This window comes from Corvus moneduloides, chromosome 2 (genome assembly GCF_009650955.1).
Source record: "Corvus moneduloides isolate bCorMon1 chromosome 2, bCorMon1.pri, whole genome shotgun sequence".
NCBI classification, from domain to species: domain Eukaryota; kingdom Metazoa; phylum Chordata; class Aves; order Passeriformes; family Corvidae; genus Corvus; species Corvus moneduloides.
The window spans coordinates 38,127,662-38,148,487 of record NC_045477.1 but is presented as its reverse complement, the minus strand read 5'-3'; the positions used below and the strand labels follow the sequence as shown (position 1 = coordinate 38,148,487).

The 20,826-nt window shown below is 41.1% G+C and overlaps 1 protein-coding gene across 11 annotated transcripts in view; it reads right to left on the bottom strand.

Moving 5' to 3' along the window:
• The window catches only part of FAT3 (FAT atypical cadherin 3), a 408,107-nt gene that overhangs the window by 19,905 nt on the left and 367,376 nt on the right, over positions 1-20,826 (bottom strand). For all 11 annotated transcript variants that reach the window (XM_032099136.1, XM_032099146.1, XM_032099135.1 and 8 more), the window contains 3 exons: positions 16,519-16,653; positions 15,341-15,498; positions 7,324-7,792 (listed from right to left, as the gene is read on the bottom strand). In XM_032099136.1, coding sequence (XP_031955027.1) covers positions 7,324-7,792; positions 15,341-15,498; positions 16,519-16,653 — 762 coding nt within the window. The remainder of the gene's footprint in view (positions 1-7,323; positions 7,793-15,340; positions 15,499-16,518; positions 16,654-20,826) is intronic.

The window sequence follows — 20,826 nt, the reverse complement described above, 5'->3', positions numbered from 1 at the left end:
CCTATAGAGATCTGGGTCTGAAGAATTACAAACCTGTGACTGTAGGTAGAATTCACAGCCATGAATAAATAAAGCTGTTTCAGGGCTCCCTTTTTATGACTGAACAGTGACATCTATAGTCCAAAAATTTACAGTAATGTTTTGTATGTTTTTTACAGTCCAAATGAGTTTAAATGAAAGGAGAATGTTCAATTCAAATATAAACCACTTTATTCATAATCAATTCTGTTGCCTTATATAACAACAGATTATATGTGTTATCTGGTATTTTATAAACCTCCATAACTCTAAAGTGATGCTAAAAGCCAAGTTTCTGTTGTTTTTTAACTAAGTTCTTAGGTGCCAATCATTTGTAGGACAAAGCCTTTAAACCACTTACATGTCCTCATGTTTGTTTCAGCTGACTAAGTTCTAGGTTCTCATTCTGTAACATATTTCTACGTTTGTTCATTGTAGAAAACCTGAAAAGTATTGATTTGATTTAAAAAGACAGTTTTACCACCAGCAATAAAAGGAACATGGATTTATGCATTTTATCCTAAGACAAGATGAAATTGAATGCACCAGATGGGTCAGAGCCCTGTCCAGCAGTGGACGAACAGGACCAAAACAAAAGTCCGCTTCTGAAAGCCTATGTTTTTCACCAAATTTGATTTAATGACGGTGGAACACACATCAGATGTTAGAAGACTACAGTATTCACTACAGATTCGAAGTATCAAACGTAGAAATAAAAAAGGCACTAAAACAAGACAATGTTAAATTACCATATTTATTACTGGTGTTTCCTCTTGTTGGATTCCCTGCCATACACCTGCCAAGTCCAAGCCACTGGCAAAAGACACAGGACACGCATGCTCAGAGCTGTAGGGCATTCACCCGGGAGGTCTCCAGCACAGCAAAGCATATGTCAAAATTCATGGAGTAGGGAAGAGAAGAGCTGATATGATGGCTCAGTAGACAGCATATAGCAGCTCAGCCAGAAGACCAGCCAGACCTTTAATCCTTCTCCAAACCTCTCACAGCAGAGGCTGTAATTTTGCCTGCTACTGCACACTTTAGCCACACGGCTGTGGACAAAGGTAAATTGTAAAGAAAACCCTTCTGGCAGGGAGTGCATCTTGGGTCTAATAAAAAATTTTTATTATGCTTTTAATACAATATCCTGGTAATGTACCATTCATTTCTTCCCTCCTGTTTAGAACAACAAACAAACTTCTCACATTCAAGCATGAGAAAAGGCTCAGTGCCCTGTTCTCTCACCAAGGGATGAAAAAACTCTTTTAAAATGTAGGGCTTGATCCTGTTTAAAATGAAAGCACTGAAGTCTTAGAAATTCATCACTATTTAAGATGATACAGTCCATCTGAGTTTCCTCCAAGAGGAATGAATATTTCATTCCCAGAAATGTTGATCTGCATTCTCCAAGGCAGCAAATTTTGTGATGTCACCACTGTATTTCTTCAGAGGAAATCAGTGGAAAAAGATAGGAAACTCTGGAAAACACCTCTGCAATGCTTCTAGGGTGGGACCACAACATTCTCAGCATGTGCCATAGCAGCATGTACCAACAGCTGGCCTAAGAGCAACAACAAGCTATGAGCAACAATACAGCCTTTTTAGGTTGTATCTACATTAACAAGTCCTGCAGAGCAGCATCAGTGGGTCTGTGGAGCCAAAGAGCTGGTGCTGAGGACCCAGCACCCTCAGTGCATGCAGCTCAGGGCTTTGGGACCAGCTGTCTTCCAACTTAGCCTGGTCCTGCCCTCCGAGACCTTGCCTCTCCACAGTGAGAAGTGAAGCACAGGGAGAGATGATGATCAGAAGATTTGCATCGAAGGTCATTCACAACCTAAAACATTTTGTAGACATAGGTCTACACATTGTCTTGGGCTTACTGGTTGTTTTATAAGGCTTCTCTCATGCTCCTCCACCCGTCTGAGTACTGAGTAAACTATGAAATTAAATCTTACCTTCTCACTGTGACTCAAACAGTTCCTCTCACTGCTCTCTTGGCATGTCCCTATCCAGAAGAAAAGGTATTTTTCATCCCAGACCTTACTGAAGAGCAACATGCAGTAAGCCAGGACACTACACAGGCTCCCTGCCTATACCTATGCTTACTTGGCACTTGAGAAGCCGAGGCAGTGGCACAAGGCAGGCACGGTGCCACCAGCAGATGGGGTGTCGTTATGTAGCGAACATCTCTGCTGGTAGCGTTCCAGCCTGAGCATCTGAATGTCTGTCTATCCTAAGGTTTACTTGGCTTTATTACAGAGGATGCTCCGAACTGCTGCCAATTTTTTTTTTTTCTGAACATGTGTATGCTCCTGTTTCTATTTATCCCATGCAAGAGAGGCTGGCTTTTATCTGTTAACGTGCTTTGGCTTTTCCATTGTGTAGTTTCTCTCCTTGCTGTGCAGCTAGACCTGACAAACTCCACATCCAGAAACAGCCCTGCCTTTGGCATTGACCACACAGTGTTACATAGCAAGCTAACTGATGAGAAATACTGAAGGTGAAGAGGACCTCTCCCAGCATTTGTATTTTGGTAGGTCTATAGGCAAACCAGGCCACCTTCAAGAAGTGTGTGTTCTTCAGCCATACACAGTCCTGCCACTCCAGATTTAACTTATCTGTCTTCAAACAGATGATTGCCTCTTGCCACTTGTTGGTATGAAAATGAACCTCAGTCTTTGCTGAACCAGTGCTTTCTATGACAGGATTGGCATGGATGTGCTTTGAAAGTGTGAATTTAAAACCAGACGCCTATAATCATAGCTATAAAAAAGATTAAACACCAACAAAATTTCTGAAAAGCTTTCAAAAAATTAACTGATGTACATTTGGTATACTCACGTCACAGTATGTTGGGTTGTTTGTGTGTGTGAAAAAGCAAGATCAAGAACATTAGTAAGACCAGGCCAGTTCCATGGTATTATTACACTAATTTTTCCTTTATTTATTTCTTATGAACTACCTGATCATCAAAACCAGCCGTGCTGCCAACAGCATTTAAAACATGTATTAAACCCACCACCCAAGTGCCATGTTGTATTTTCTCCTCCCTTTGGATTATAACTCTGTTCATGAAAAAAGAAAAAAAAGAATAGAAGAAAAAGTGAAGAGTGGGGAAAGCAATGACTTTGAGTCCTCATGCTCTGCCCACTGAGTCCTTGACTCAGTAGATACTTCCGCTCAAATGCTTCACATTCAAATAAAATCGCCTACTTATATAAGCCATTTACTTCAATCAAAGCCAGATGTATATAGGACTGATCAAATTAAAAGGAAGTAACTATACTTATAATTGCAGGCTTTACAAGCATGAGGTTTCTTTCTGTGGTTGAAAACTTTCGTGCAGTCATTGCATGTGATTACAGTAAAGCTTTCTATTGCTGAGATTGCTCATGCTGTTACTCATGCAGATAAACATACATTTACTATTGGCAGCCCTGGAAAGTGCTACACTATTATTAAGGTTGTGTGACATTTCCCATTTTAAGACCTCATATTCAGCAGCTTTCAGCTTAACCACACTTTAAACACTTGGTTGAATTTTCTTGGGAAATTTCAGTTTGAAGAGCCAAGCTGTTTCTGAAAGTCACGCTGTTTGTCAGGTTTCAAAATGCTAACTTTCTTTAAAAATAGCTTTACTGACCCATACTTATGGATAGGGACTGAAAAGTCTGGAAGAATGTGGCCTACACTTCAGGGCTGTGGTTTCCACTGTCTTCCAGTAAAATTATTCTAAAACTGAATATGTATCTTTCTGCTACGAGTCTCCTGAGCTGTCAGACCGAGTGAGTTCTCATCTGCCAGCCCATTTAAACATACACTGGATCTCCCCATGGGGCCTCTGGATGCGCAGCCCCTCCTCTTGAACCACTGGCATCACTGGGCAACCACTGCTGCCATGAGAGCAGAGATTCCTGTCATGGTCACTTTCTGCTGCTCAGAAACCAGAGTTTGAAAGCAGAGAGTCTTTTCAGTACTCTTGGAGTTCTCACCTGTGCTGTCTGTGTTCTCTTGCACAGGCTGACATCCCCATTCTGCCCTGCTCCATATGCAGAGAGGTCAGGCAGAAAGAGCCAGCGCGGGTCAGCTTAGCCCTGTGCCAGTCCTGCTTTGGAGCAAGACCTCTGTGGTCAGTCCTGAGCTCTGGGCAGCCCAGGCACAGCCCTGCCCTGCAGCAGGCGCTTCGAAGCCGCTGGGAATGCATCCATCCAAACCATAACAGCAGCAGCACGGACACATACATGATGCATATGCTAATGCATACAGAGCACTGCCTTAGCAATTCCCCACACAAGGCCACGATGTGACCCTATTCCCATAACCACAAGATGAAGAAAAAGGTAATCGAGGTATTTATTAATGGCAAGCAGGGCAGCAGGCACTTCTACTGAAAGGAAGATTTCACAACAGGAACACTGTTATAGAGATTTGTGTCGTAGATGTTCAATTTATGCAAATTATATGTAAATTAGACACGGCCTCTTTGACTTCTGGTATGTAGCCAGCAACTCTTTCATGTTATAATGTTGCGTAACCTTTGCTTGACTGTTTTCTTCTTAAGTTAGCTATAAATCCCAGCTTTCTTTTTCTCTCTCCTAATTTTCTTGTAAAGCACAGTAGGTTGTCCATAACAAAAAGGATGTTAATAGTATATGAAATCTGCTTTGTAAAATTCAAATTAGAGGATGTATTTATTAAAACAAATCTTATGCCAAGTACTCTGTTTAGGAAAAGGAATGTTATTCTCCAAAACCTTAAAAAGGATGATAATATCATAGAAAATATTAGTCAAGAGATCCTGATGCTACTGAATGCCCTGCAATTGGGAAAAGGACCTTTGCATTGTGTATTTTTGCATTCTTCCCCTCACCAAAAAAGAAAAAAACTGCTGTTTTCATTCTAAGAAAATTCTTTAAAAAATGAAGTTTTTTTTTTTCCATTTTAAATGGAAGTCAGCTGCTAACATCTATGTCAGCAAGTGCAATGCTTGATGGTTCTTAAATGCACGTTACCATTTGTAGCTCTGCATCTAGGATTTGCAATGCTGTTGGACTCCTGTGCTTTTAAATTTAATTACATGGCCTTTCTGCATATGGAGGACACTAACAACAGAATTGCTTTGCCTAGTGGAAGCACAAATGCCCATGCCTTCTCCTTATGGGCTGGGCTGTAGAACCACCAACATACAGTCAGGGCCCACTGCACTGGAATTATGGCTTTATAACAATCCTTTATTTACACACACTGCTGAGACAGTAAAAACACCAAACAGATTTTTTGACGGCAGGCAGCCAAAACATCCCTGCAGGGCACATGCCCCTTGCTGAGGCAGGAACCAGGCAAGTTAAATCAGTTCTGGGACTGCTTTCCAGCAGAGAATTTTGTTGACATGAAAATGGTATTTGCCATTCCAGTAATAAGATGGGTCCAAACTACAGTGCCACTTCTCCCCTACCCTGTGTCTCCCCTCAGTTTGAATTGGCATGCACATGGAGCTGGGAAAAAAAGAATTACTGTAAAGAGTTTTGTTAGAAAGGTTTCAATTTACTCATCATGAGATTGCTGAGCAATACTGTAAGTAGACTCACAATAGAAGGAGCTGTTCTCATGTTTCCTAGGATGTGAGGCGAATGGCTAACCCCATTTAGTAAGTATGGACTCTGAATCAAAGCCATCACACATATGTTCCTGTACATCCTACCACCATATTTCCCGGAATTTCAGTAATCATCCTTAGCAATTCTTCCAGTGGTTGCAGCATCGTTCTGTTTCAGGAAGATTTTCTTTTGCCCTTGTTGTGCAGCCCTCCTTTTCTCTCCTTCTCTTGGTAAATAACGACACTTAAGGACAAACACACACACAGCAACATTTCTCCTCATGCCCCACAGCACATCCTGGATTGCCAGGGCTGTGCTTCATTCCTCCCAACTGTCCTCCCATCTCTTTCCATCAACAGCAAAGCCGACAGCATCCCTGATGCATCATTTGTGATAGCACGGGAGAAGAGGTGGCTGAATCAAAGCCAAAGATCCAGAGGGGATGCTAGCTGAGACAGCCCAGCAAGGACAAATCCACATTGTCAGGACCTACTTTATAAGGGTGGGGCTATCCAACTGAGAAACTTATCACAGTTTTGCTCTAATCTCTCCACATGTCGGTCTTGAACCGATCAGAAGTTTAGGTTTAAAAAATCTGCACGGTGGAGGGGACTCAGAAAGGAAATATGAGAGCCAATCTTGAACTAATGAAAAACAGAAATAATAAGTATGGGTGCAAGGGAACTGCATGGACACATTAAAGCAGAAGGCTCTGGGACAGTGGTTAAATGCTCCATAAAACAAGAGTTTAGCGGGAACTTTCCTAGGGAACCATGACCAAAACCCACTGACAGTAAGTGGATGGAAAGCTCTGAACTTGCAGAAAACCTCTCTGTTGGGCACCCTCCTTTTCAGAGGAAGTTTTATTCTGCCAGAAAAGGTGTGCAATGCTGCATGCTAACATAGTATGGGCAACTGGAAGGGAAACTCCTACACTGCAGAGAGAGAACTGCCTGAGCGGGAATGTTTTACATGTGTGCCATTTGCTTTTCTCCTGCTAATGTGCTGACTGTTCTGGTAACTTGTGCACTGCAGTAAGTCACTGGTATCAAATCACACAAACCACCACATAACCACTGGATAGGAAACTCCAACACAAGCACAGTTTAAATCAATGCTCTATAAAATTTGGATAATATTGCTTAGACCTTAGAGCACTCAGGCCTCCAAGAAAGCTGTAAAATACAGTTCAGGAGGGGTTTATAATGGGCCCAACCTGCTATTTGCAATGCAGACATGTAATCAAATTACTCACTTATAAAAGGACGAAGGTGTTTGTGGACAGCTCAGTAATTATTTGTGACAGCTTTGGAAACAGAGTAAGGCAACACCGCTGTTGCCTCTGTGATGGACGTTTGAAATCACCATCTTTGTGTACAGCCCTCAGTGCTGTAAGGATGCTGTAAATGGATCCTGAAAAATCCAGCTGAACATTACAGTAATTGTAATTCTATTGGTTTCTATAGAAATAGGATTATCCTAACAGCCAATAAATCAATTTCCTCCTGGAACACTAATGCAATAAGAAGGGGCACCATTTCACTGTTATTTATAGAGCAAACAGCTTTTACCCAATTTGCAATACCTATCAGAGTTTTATAGAGTTCATGAGATTTTTCAAGCATGTTGCTGCATAAAACCATCTCTGGCAATAAATTACAGAGGGAAACGGGGAGGGGGAAGCCCATAAAGTAATGAAAACATTTACCACCAGATGGCACGGCAGTACAGGTGCCGCCGTTCTGGCAGGGATGTCTCTCACAGGCATCGGGATAAAGGACGCAGCCAAGTTTCAATTCCGTCAGGCCAACCACTTCTGCGAAGCTGCTGCGCTTGTTCTGGAGTGGCAGCTCATTGTTATTTAGGACTACTGAGTCCAGGCAGCCCTGGAAGCCGCTCAGGACCTGCGTTGTCCTCTTGTCAGTCAGGCTGCGGACGTTATCCACTTGGACCTGGGCGCCGAAGTAGACAGAGCTGTCTGTGCTGAGCGTCTGGAAGTAGAGGGGGGCCTTGCGGCGTTCCACGTAGCTGTCGTCCAGGGACAAGCTCGTGAAATTGCGGTTCAGCTCCAGGAAGACCGAATGCCAGCTTCCATCATTAACGGCCCTGCCAGAAATTCCCAGGATTCCTGGGCCACTTCCGCAATCCAACTGGAACCAGAGTTTGCCATCGACAATCTGCAGGAGGAAAACAGAAATCAAACCGCTTCAGGCACTTAGCTGTCTCAGAATATGCTCTCGCAGAGAATCTGGAAGCACAGAGAACTTCTAGACAGTCTCTGCACACTGTTAAAGCTGCTCTCCCACATGACACTAAAATAGCAAAAAACTGTGCCTTTATCATCAGCAAAAAAAATATAAAGTGGAAAATATCAGCTTACTTTGAATTTGCCCAAAGCCAACTACTGCAGGAAAACTGAAAATATAGAAAATCGTATGGGTGCAGAACACAGGCAAAACCTGGGATAATTATATGTTTTATTGAACAGGATACGGACTTGAGGACCCTTATTCTGCTCTTGAACAGCTGTGTCTTTCTCAGCAAGTCCAAGAGCTTTGATTCTGCTCCCAGTGGTTGACGTCACCAAAAGGACAGTCAGGGCACAGGATCACCTCTCAGTGTTTGAGAGGCTTGTGGCGAAGTCAATGGTCACGCTTTCAGCTGGTGATGTTAGGTACTCTGCTCATGCAAACATCCTGTGCTTCTGTAACCTTTAAGAGCATCTCAATGAGGTGTGGAGTTGTCCCTAAACATCCTAAGCTCAGCTTCTCTAATTACAACAGTAAGATACTGGTTGACCAAAAGTCAGTTATTTCCCAAAGATGCTACACAACCTGCTCTGTGTATACCTCATAGATGACATAAGATGGGTCTTACTTTCCTTTCTTTCCTTGTATTTATGCTGAGCTCATGGACTTAGAGAGTTTGTAGGGGATTTCTCACTCTCCCTCCTGTCCCTCACCCATCCCAAGTCCTCACAAAGGGAAAATCTGTGCTACTCTGCTGGTGCAGGCAAAGTGAGGGAATAGGTAGGAAGCGCTGCTTTCCTGATTAGCGTTTTACCCAAAGATTTTAGGTTTCTCTAACAGATGGCAAATAAGTTTAAAATGGCTGACAAGGTTGGAAATAACTTCTTATGACACATTAATTGGATTCAAGTTCTCTGAAAGCTCTTGCAAGTATTTTACCTTTATGTCATGCTCTAGGAAGCTCTAGGAAGTATTTATTTCTGCAAATCCCATTTCAAGACAGTTCTGTCACATTATTTATCCCCCTGAAAAGTTCAGATGCTGTGTCATTTTTCATCCTTCCAGGCAGCTCACATTGTCCTCTCACTGGTGTATCTGTTACAGAGTCTGACTGCTCCCCTCAGTGAGAGCAGAGTTGCCCCAGCTGTCAATGCAAGAGCCCCACAGAGCTTTGGTGGCCTGCTGAACCGGCATGGTGAATGCAGATGTGAGGACGCTGCAGTGCGTCCATCTGCCTTTGGCCATTTTTGGCCATTTCTAGCATGAATAGTCTTGTTAGCTGGAGACCTCCCTTGGCATGTGACTGCGTGCTCAAACTCTTTCTCAGCCAGGCTCCCTGATGTGGCTTGAAGGTAAATGGGAAACTCTTAATCTACAGGAGCAGACTGTGCTGTCGTGTCATTATCAGCATTTTATGTCCTTGGAGGCTGACAAAACTACCTGGAGAAAAGCTAAGGGTAAAATCTTGAGATGGGTAGATCCCTGGATTTCCTCCTCCTTTGCAAATGCTTGGTTTCTTGACTGGCTGAATCTGAACTGGACCTCAAGCCAAGACACACTGGGCAATCAGGGTATAAACCACACCCCTCCTCTGCTGGGCAATTGCTTGGCAGTGAGGACACAGAGATGCTAAGCATGGGGCAAGCTCCCTGTAGATTCCATCTGCCCACTTAGTCTGCATGGTATGAAGGGCTGTAGAGGAATGAATACACATGTAGAAGGAGCCAAGGGAAGGAGCTAGAATTAGCCCCTGCTATGAACAACTGGCTGTTCCGAAGTCCCTGATCTGTAGGCTGTAATGAAACTGAGAAGAAATCAGATCTATGACTGCAAATACATGCTTAAGGGATGGATGTTGCTTGGTACTCCTACAGCTCAATCAAATAAGGCTAATGGATGTATAGAATAATGAATCTGGATCATTTTTCACTAAAAAACATTTTCTTACAGGAATCAAAACTCAGCCGTAAACAGTTTCTGCAGATTGAAATTGGGTCTGTTAAAGCATACTCTCAGGAGGAATCCTGGTAAACAAGATGCCCTGATAAGCAGAGAATTTTTTCTCTCCAGAGATGGAGCAATAGTTTCTTTCCCCCATGTGCAACAAAATAGTCCAAAAACCCTGAAGGTGCTGCTCAGAAAGTGTGGTCTGTCTCACCAGGAATACAAATCAAACAGAAAAATGCATGCCAACATATTACACTTTGAAAAACAGCCATCATTGGATAAGCAGATAACTCGCTGCTTACTCAAAAGGCTTTTTCCTATGGAAACTCTTCTACTGATTGTGTATAATATACATATACCTCCCCTATGACTACTTATGCCCTGAAGGACCTACGGCCTGCATGTCTATTACTCTTACTCACAGAACATGTTTTTCCAATTATCTTTATAAATACAACACCACATTTGAGCACCTGGGATAAATATTACACCATTTGTATACAGGAAACTATGATCTAAAAGATTTGCCATTAAAATATGTTTTATACATCTTTCTCATCCACTTTTATTTCTTTTTACCAGCAGATGATCTGACATACACAGTAAATATATATTGTCTGAAGGGTTAAGTTTCCTTCCTGTTATTGAAGAAACACGAGTAACCTCTACCTAGAGTGAAAGATGGAAAGGATGGTCTGATGCTTACAGTACTAGCCTAAGACATGACAGATCTGCATGGGAATCCACACCCTGCAACATTCTTCCTCTGAGATCTCAAGCAAGCCATTAGTTTCAGGTCTCCAGCAGTAAAAGAAGGGTAACGTCATTTCCCTACCTCACACCACTGCTTTATGGATACATACATTAAAGACTGTGTGACATGCCCAGATACCCCTAGCAATGGGACCATGAAAGTACTTTCATTAATCAGATGGTCACAGCCTTGCTGTAGAGGGGCTGGGAGGAAATATTCATCCCCCTATGGACCTCGAGGAGGAGTAGGATGAATAAGAAGAACTGGCAAGGAGTAGATGCTGCAAAGGGCTCCACTCTTTACTACTTAGCAGCTAGACTGGCCGGGCAGGGAGGAGAAGGTTCTTCCACTTAACAGGTAAAATTGCTGTCCCCACTCGTAAGAGCAGAGAATTCAACCATCATTCAGCAATTAATCCCTGGTGTTCCTGTGATTCCTTGTAACCACTGAGATGTCAGGGTCACTGCTCAATCCTCAGAGAGGGTTTTTTGATTATAGCCTGGACCTCGGTACCAAGAAAAGCTGAACTTCAAGCTAACTTAGGGACATTCAAGCAAAAAGTATGGACCTCCAATGAATATCCAGGCTCTTGTCCAGGCTCAGCAGTTACCCAGACATTAACCTCAGTGGGATGATGGCTGGTCTAGTTGAGAGTCGGTAGCATCAGACTGTCAGTCCAGCACTGAATGTGTGGCATTGCTTTTTTTATCCATCTCTGTAGTGCAACACAGCAGAGAGCCTGAGTTATTCCATCTCACAGCAGAGACATGCAAACTGTGCAACCCCTCACCAGTGCAGCCCATGGCATCAGCAGAGACCCTCTGCACCATGAAAGCAGAGAGACACTGCTTCATCCTAGCTGGGCAGAAAATTCCCACAAAGCTTCCACTTCTCAGAGTTTTCTAGGCTCAGTTATAACAACGACAGGGAGGTTAATGTAAACTTAAGCATATATGCCACAGGATTTCTCACCTGTAGAGAAGTAAAAAGAACAGAGAAGACTCCAAAAGCTGATGCAATCTGCTACATTTCAACAATTTCATTCAGTGAGCAGAATGGAGCCAAACACACACTGTAAATTATATTAGAGTATTAGTCTGGCTAAGATGTTTGGCTAACATCCATATTTGTGTATCAACACAGGTAATAAAATGATCAAATGGTTCTTCTGAGACCACCTCCAGCTCGCACAGTCCATCTGCAGTCAAACACCATGGATACAGCATGCTGCCTCCTAATCTATCTGGGGAAATATTTCGTTAGCTGAATTGCATTTCACGTCCGTTTGTGTAAAATGGTGTATTTAATTAAAATATTACTTGTTTCAGCTACAGCCACAACTGGGATAATATCCAAGCTTCAGTCCTATCCAGCATAAGCCATGCAGCAGTAATGCATTAAAATGTATAATACATACTTCACTAAACCACACAAAGTTTCACATTAAGTGCGTGGACAGAAGAACATATGCCTGCCTTTTACCATTTAGCAGTTGTATTTATGGCATGCCGGGAAAGTCTTTCTTTGCCTATCTTTAATCCTTAAAATTTCACAAAACAAGATGAATCTCCATTATATACCTTGGAGGAAAAAAAAATTTGAATTCTCTTCTGCAATAGCCTTGTAATGCTTTAAGTGGTTAAATCTTACTTTTCCCAGTTGGCTGCTACATAGGTAAAAATGAAATGGTGATACTGTTTTTGGGACATGCAATCTTTCCAAAGGAAAAAAAACTAACATTGACCTGCATCTCATTTTGCTCCAATTGTCTTAAAAGCAAGAGTGTGCAGCAAAAAAAAAAAGGCCAACCTCTCAAAATCGATGGATGAGTTGCTTTATTTGAAACAGCTGAATAAAAAACACCCTTATTTTATTATATCAATACAGTGTAGCTGGTAGGCTTGCAGCAAAGTAGTAGACAAGCAGTTTGCTCTGTGGAATTGATTATTCCTCCAGGAAGGACACTGTGTTACGGTTATGAAATATTTCCATCTCTGGAGTTATCATGAATGTATGAGCTCCCAAAATTAAGCTGGTCATTTAAACACCGAAAAGCATATTGCAGCATTAATGTTTAAACAGACTGCAGTGGTAGAGACTTGCTTCAAAACAATCAATGCCACTGTATGCCCCAACAGCACAGGTGTTTTTTCTGCCTGTCTTCCCATCGGTTCATAACTTGTGGGTCTAAATTTCTTCTACCTCCGCCTTTATTTGAAGCTCAGTGATGGTGCTGGGCCCTCTGGTGCTAATCCAGCACATACTTAAGTAGATGCTTAAAATTAAGGTATGTGAATAGTTCCAATTGCTTTCAAATACAGGAAGTTAAGCAAGTGATTAAGTGCTTTGCTGGACTGATGCCAGAATGCTCAAAAGAACACAGGATTTCTTCCTTTATCCTCTATTTGGAAAGCTTCTCCTCATGTTTAATTTAATTGAAAGCAATGCTCAAATGATAACAACTTCACATTTATAGACCTCTAATTAATCTGCTTAATGGCCTCATTTCTGAGCGCCTCCCTACATGCCACCATATGTACCTGGTTAAAGGAAAAAAAGGAAACCTTACTTCTGGTTTACTAATGAAAAAAAAGTGTGTTTAGAAAGTCCAAGCGTAACTGACTTGAAAACATCTGAGTCAGGGATCCCCAAAGTGCAGTCCATGAGTCAGCTGCCATCCCTGAAGAGACCTGATAGGGTTGAATCCCTTGAGCATGATGCCATTTGTCTGCCACAGAGCACTTTTGTGAGAACTTAGCCTGATACTCCTGGCTAAAAGACCTTCACAAACTAAACTCTGACAATTCCTGATCTTTGAAGTGCTACCATTTCTTAAAAAACTATGCTGCATGTAATGATTTTGCTTCCTTTAAACCCCATGCATGCAGAAGCCCAGGGCCAGACCCGGGAAAAGGACATACACACTGCAACAATGAATCCTGCCCTACTTAAAAGCTGAGCATGAGGCTTTGAGAAGGTAATTCCCTATGTCCTCCCCTGCTCAATGCACAGGAGAAAGCAGAAGCTTTGCATCCATACACGACCCCGGACCTCACTCACTGGATACATGAGGTAGCAGCCGCATCTGAAGCTCTACTTTCTCTTTCTTTGTTTCTTAGACCTAGGAAGCAAAACATCTTGACATGGAGGTTGCTCACTGAGATTGGAGCACAATAACCACAGCTCTTGTTGCTGCTCCTTGAAGTATTATTTTTAACTCAGCATCTTTCAAAGCAAAATAATTAGGTGATTATGTGAAGTGGTGACTGAAAACATGATTCCTACCTCACAAGTGAAAACTCAATTCAGGTGATTGCAATGAGGGGTTCTCTTACTGGATTGGTTTTGTTTTGTTTGTTTTAATTTGGTTTTGGGGTTTTTATTCATTGGGTTTTCTTTGTGTGTTTGCCTTTTTTTTTTTTTTTTTTTTTTGTAGCAACAGTAGTAGCATCAACGTTTCTATTTTGGTGGCAAAATTTCCCTGCTTCAACTGGAGATTTTCACTCAGTTGTCTATGATCTGGATATGCTGTGCTCCTTAATGATGAGAGCTTTATATACAAAACTCTACCAAAATGAATTCTCCTATCACCATTCTAACTCCAATTCAGGCCACCTCTGTATCATCTCCTATTGTTTTCAACTGGCACCTTCCACCAGGGCCATTTGTTTTTTTCCTAGGTATTTTTTGAAATTACAAAATTGCAAAAATTACCTACTTACATATGCTAAGAGCAAGCATGATGAAGACTTCAAAGAAGGTCTTCCAACCTGCAGGTTTGGTTGGTTTTTCTTTAAACAAAAAAATATGTTTGAAAGTTCAAACTGCATTTCTACGCATCTCAAAGCAGAGGTTAATTGTCTTGTACAAATCTGAATAATGCCTACAGTTCCTGGTGAATGACAGACAGTACTCTTGCTCATGAAAGAAATACTTCAGTCTAACAGCTGTAAAATTATTTGTTGCCCATTAATAACTCATCTAGCCACTTGAACATTACCTATGCATTCAGCCAAAAGTACCCTAAAGATTGCAAATACAGACACAAAACGCTCTGTGCCATTTCTCCCACTGCTGAATTATAGAACATGGCTGAGTTACAAATGTCAGTGTTTTCATTTTGTACCTTAGAGACTATAGCAGAAGTACTATATGTGCAGGCTCTTGGATGAGCCTAGTACTCCCTTTCCATCCAGCTTTTATTTGCCATTCCACAGAAACCAAAAAAAAGAATAAAACTGCATGGAGAGCTTATCAATTAAGTATTGATTTGGTATCAATCTCCATTGACCCCACGACTCTCTCAACAAAGAATCTTAATCCACAGAGTGCCGAGATCTTCACATTCAGTAGGAGACATGTTCTAAGCAGTTGGTTCCTGGAATTAAATTGCTAACAGTGAGGGCATATCCTCTAACCACAGACAGGACAGAAGGGAAGAACAGCAATTTCAGCAGGCTTCGTTTTGACTACATAGTCATATAAATGGCCAAATCTTGCATCTCGTGCAGACTGGCTCCTGCACACAGACACACATAATGTGCTTATAATGAACAGCACCCAGTGGGGAATTTTCCAAGTAAAGTACCACTAACAAGCTGCTTTTCTGATTATTGTTGTTGCTGCTGTTGTTGAAATTGTTTTTCCCCGTTAGAATCAGACTTCATCTTCTCAATCTACAGCTGAAATGAGAACAGCATTCCCCAAATCAAGAGCCAAGAGAAAATATAGAATCAAGAAAAACAACTGCAGAAAAGATAAGTTATTTTAATTACCTTCAGAATTATACAGGGATTTGCTCTGGTGTACATTATAATCCCATTGCTTTGCAGGGTTCGCAGACGGAGAGCCAACTTGAATTCCTCTTTCTTGCTATTTTCAGAAACACGGTATTTAATGTAGCTATTCCCAGCAAAGCTAAGGGAAGTGTGGCCTGAAACAAGACCATTTTGAAAAGACACATGTGCTTTTAGTGATACATGAAGTAACTCCTCAACTGTCAAATAATTGAAGAATTTATAAAGGTAACGAGAACGACTAGGAAGAAATAAATAAACCCCATCTTTGATGAGAGAAAAAAAGCTGTCATCTACTGCAAAATATTTCTGCATTTCCTTTTTTTAACTATTTTTCAGGGCACAGAGGAAAGTTCTATTTCTCCATACTTAAACATAAAAAACAAAGAGGTTTCTCCAAGTATTCAGCATATTTCAGCTTATACACTCCTGGAGGCACCAGTCTTCCCTCACTGGTAACAGAGAGAGTCAAAAATGACCACACCTGTACATAAGGCAGTTGAGTTATGGGTGTAAAATTACATGTGGGCAGATGTCAGCCAAACCCTTACAGTGAGTTCCCTGCAACCAGTGCCCAGGACCACAGTCCAGTATCTGCTGTGCTTTCATCAGGCAAACAGCACAAATCCTCTGTCCTGCAGCCTGGGATTCCCTGAAGTCAACAGAAAGCACTACTTCACTGGCCATCCACCTGGCTCTTCATATCCCAGGGAAGAACACAGATACAGAGAACTAACAAATGTCCTCAAACTTTCTTTTTGGGATAGTGTAGTGTTTTCATTAATAAAGGTTGGAATTTTGGTAATCTAAATAATAAGCAGAGGAATTAATTACAGAGCTTTGCCCATGGCAGGAAAACATCTGGCATAACATTCTCTAGGAGAAATCCTGTTTTCTCAGCAGCCTGTTTTACTGAGCTGGTATTCAAGCAAGCCAGTGGGAATTTCCAAACAGAAACTGGATCAGAGTCTACATACAGCCCCATAGCTATAAAGACAAGTATTTACAGGGCATATAAACAGACACACCAAGTGCCCGTGCTGAGATGGGTTAAGCAGTGCATTTTCTGTTGACTTCACTGGCACCTCTGCCTACAAAATGAGAATGGCAGCACTTTATTGTCCAAGTATATCCCCCTTTATGGCTGTGACATGCACCTGAACATTCGCCAAGCTTTCCTGGTGGGCACTGGCAGATGAACGGTCTCCGGTTGGCTTCATACCCCACACACTGCATGTCCCCTGGACATGGCTTCTCCAGGCAGGGATCGTTGGACCCTGGGCAGAGTCCTCCTGCAATAAGGTAAAATACTGTCAGGGATCCACAGTGTAAAGCATGATCTGCTGCAATAAAAGACTAATGAAAGACCATTACTGATCGCACACTTCAGTACTGGAAAAAAACCCAAACAAAAATAATAATACAATAATAATAACAACAATATTAATTTTATACTGTTATTAACAATAACAGTAATATTTTTAATAAAAATAATAATTGTTAATAATAATAACAACAAAAAAGCCCCAACAAACCTTCACAGAAAGGAACAGCTTTTGGACAAGTACACAGCAGAACTGCAATCGTTCTTTTTCAAAGACTGCCCTTAGCCCCATGAGAACATACTATAAAAACGAACTATTATGAGCAGTAACTGGTTTATAATCGGTATTATAACTCTCAGGCCATTTATTTTCCCACAAAGCTTCCTGCACAGGGGCTTTAGAGATATGAGGAAAAAAAATCCCTTGAAGCTATGCACTCCTTTTGCCCCAGCACATCCACAAGAAGATAAGTTAAGGAGGTAGAAATGGTCACAGCACCAAGCCTGCCAGAGTTCAAGAAGCATTTGGATAATGCTCTCAGGCACATGGTGGGATTCTTGGTGGTCCTGTGCAGGGCCAGAAGTTGGACTTCGACGATCCTTGTGGGTCCCTTCCAGCTCAGGATATTCTATGATTCTAAGCCATGCCTGGGCTACAGTGTGACACCCAGACTTTTCAACATCATGCTACACAGGACACGCTGCCAGCTTGGTCACACAGCACAGGCAAACTTGCCATTTCCTTATGTTACTCCTGACATTTCTGAGATCTCACATCCTATCCAGCTTGCCCAGGCTACCAAAACCTGCCATCCTTTCTTCTAATCTGCAGGGACAGAACTATACTGACTTTTAAATTTGCTTAAAATACTTGAGTGACACAATTATATGTACGTTTTTCAAAACCACCTAAATTCTTTATATCTATCAAACTGAGCATGTCAAGGACTTACTTTAAAGCCTGCCATGTTAAAAGAATTTTTTGCATTTTGTGGGGTTTGGCTAAAAATTCTATATAACTTCTAAAAGTTATATAGAAAGTTAAAATCTGTTTCGATTGCCCTAAACTTAAAAAGATTTGCACACACTGTCTATAATAATACAAAACACGATAAAACTACTGCTGCTTAATATATGAATTTTCAGCAAATGTGACTTCCCCAACAGCTAGCCTCTTCTTGGTTGCAATAAAGCACTTGGGAGATGCAGGGTCAGTTTCTACATTTGGGCATTTGTGTATGGCTGGAATGAAAGTAGACTTCAAGCGCAGGAAAAAAAGGCACTCCTGCCCTTGCTTTTGTTGATTTGCAGCTGCAGCATGAGTGGAGGGAAAGACAATAGCTGGAAATGTACAGACACCTCTTCTTTTGTTTATCAAGTTAATTTATTTAAGACATGCAGGTAATCAATTTAATGATCAAAAGCACCTTCCTACCCATCACTTTCTGAATATTGGCAGCTCTTGTATATTTCAGGATCTATGCTGTAGGATCCTTACCATATTCAAAAACTGGTTTATTTTTGAGCACGTTGTTTTATTTACAGTTTATAAAGGAAAGAACCTGTCATGGAGTACATCTCCGAAAGTAATGAAATCTTATTGCCTTCACACTTTTGTACAAGCCAAGCAGGGCTCATAGTAAGCATAGCTGAAATTACCTGACACTGTAAGTATTTTCAGCGAAAAGAAAAATTACTACTGTAGCTTTCAAAGTGGACATGGACTGACTACAAATATGGCAATTACTGTAAATGTCTTCCTTGATGTACAGCACAGTCAATTTAATGTTTAACATCCTCCCCTCCTTTATCAAACATTTGTTTGAGAGGTCTATGCAGTGAAAGATTTACAGTACTGCCTGTAGCACTGTTAGAAAATGATGCATGGCAATCTTTATTAATCACATTAGTAGGTAACATTAACAGGAATAACAGCTGCAATACACAGCTACACTTTCAGCCTTATAGAATCAAGAAACAAATGTCATTTAACGGGGTTCTGCACTACAGAATTATATTCTATTTAAATGTAAGATCTGTAGAATTTAACAGAGAATATAATGTTTTCTACACTTTGATTTCTTTGTTTAAGAATAAAACTCCACATTTCTAAGAATTCAATGGTAAATAACAATTATTTCTGAAATTGTAAGAGGTTGTTAAAAATTCTGCAGGCTGCTTTGTATTTTCACCTTGGTTGTTTTAGCTACTTTAACTCACTCTTATGTGACAAATACACAGCATTCTGGTGTCTGCAGAGTATGTATCTTCTTTGAACAAACTTGAACCTTTTGTGAGGCTGCAATTCAAGTGAGCCTCTGTGCAGCTGACAGACATACCATTTGGACTAAAGCCCCATAGCTCATGAGAGCGCAGCAGAAAGAGGCACTGAGATTTCCAAACGTGGCTCTGCAAATTTTCACATCCCCTAGCCTATGACTGTATCTTTGACATGAAGCAATAAAGGAACAGATTACTTTGTTATCCATCTCTGCCAGGTTTTTTATCTGATTCAAACTCTGATTTGTACTTTAGAGCCATCCTTCCACATTCAAAAAATAGATGGAAAAGATCTAATGTACTCAGTGCAACTGTGGAGATAACTGTTTATCCTGAACGGCCAAGAATAGTCCTTTTGGTAAACTACAAGAAAACCAACTCTTTATTCATTCTGCTGCAGCAGGATTTCATAGCTGTCACAAAACTTTAAAATATCCAGACTTGGGAGAAGTGCTTTATGCCTGTCTGTATGGTTATAAGTACATAAGCTACAAATCTGCATTATTGCATTGCCCCAGCTAACATGCATTTTCAGGCTGATTTCACAACTATGTGGAGCAAAATTGTAAAATTGTTCAAGGTTACGTTGTCCACATCAAAGATTTACAGCCTGAGTTTAAATAAAATTATTCTAATGTTGCATTTCCACTCCAAAGAGCAGTCTATTTTCCATCCAATAAAAGGTTCAAGAAGTATTGGTTTGAATTATCTTTTTTTTCTAGGCAGGTCCAGACAATCCACAGCATTCTACTGAAACTCACATTAGTATTAATAAAACTGTTCTCTACAAGGTATCACAGAAACACACGAGCTAGCATCAACCAGTGCGTGGCAGCAAAAGGTGGAATAGACCCACTTGATTTTGACAGATCATCTTCAGTTTAATTCTCTAAAAGAAGATAAAAGTATTTCAATCTTTTAACCAATATACTGAGGAAGAAAACACTGTTCCATTGCAAGATGAGAGATTTATTTAATTCCTATTCCTTCAAAAAAGGAGCACTCATAGGATTGTAAATATATTTTGAAAATTGAGTGCTTCAACAGTTTTAACTTAAGCCTTGTGGTATTAGGTAGTTTTCTATCAGCCCATTCTTCTGAATCTGTATGAGTATTAAAAAGACTCTGTTTCTCTCACTTGTAGAAGAAAGCTTGAAAGGAGGGAGATTCCTGAAGGCCAGAGTTGTAGGAAGCTTGTAAAGCAAACCCCAAATTGCTACTTCAAATAATAATTAGTTTACTAGGGAGAGAAGACTGGCAACTCATGATCTGCAATCTGGTTTAATTTTTGGAGCACGTGACCAGGTATTGTAGACAGTGATTATTCCATGCATGTCAGTGCAGACACTATGGAATTGTTTCTGCACAAGCCAGCAATAGGTTTCAGTAGGCTCAGGTGCCCCTGGAGAACTTTGTGTCACACTGCACTTCCCAGTGAAACAGATTCTCTCTGAGTTTTAGAATAACAAGACATTTGAACTCTTTCATGCACTCCTTGATCCCAGCTTCCACTAGGGCTCCTTAAGTGATAGACAGCAATTCCCACTTACCCTGGTTCCGCAGTCATGCCCTCACTTCATGCTTCAGCTCTCCCACATTTTATATGAGCTTGTGCATTCTCAGCATGGGCTTTACTACTGGAGATAGTCACAGTGAGAAAACCTTCCTTAGACAAGTGTGACATCAAACAGACTACGGCCAGATCTAACAAAGTTATATGCAGTTCTTTGTTCCCAAACACACACCTTTTTCTTCAGTTTTCCAGGAGAATTCCAGGCTCATTAATATGTATGTGTGTGCTTCCTGAAAATGGGAAGAGCAGTGCTGTACACATAAGAACTGTGTTACTGATGCCCAGTCC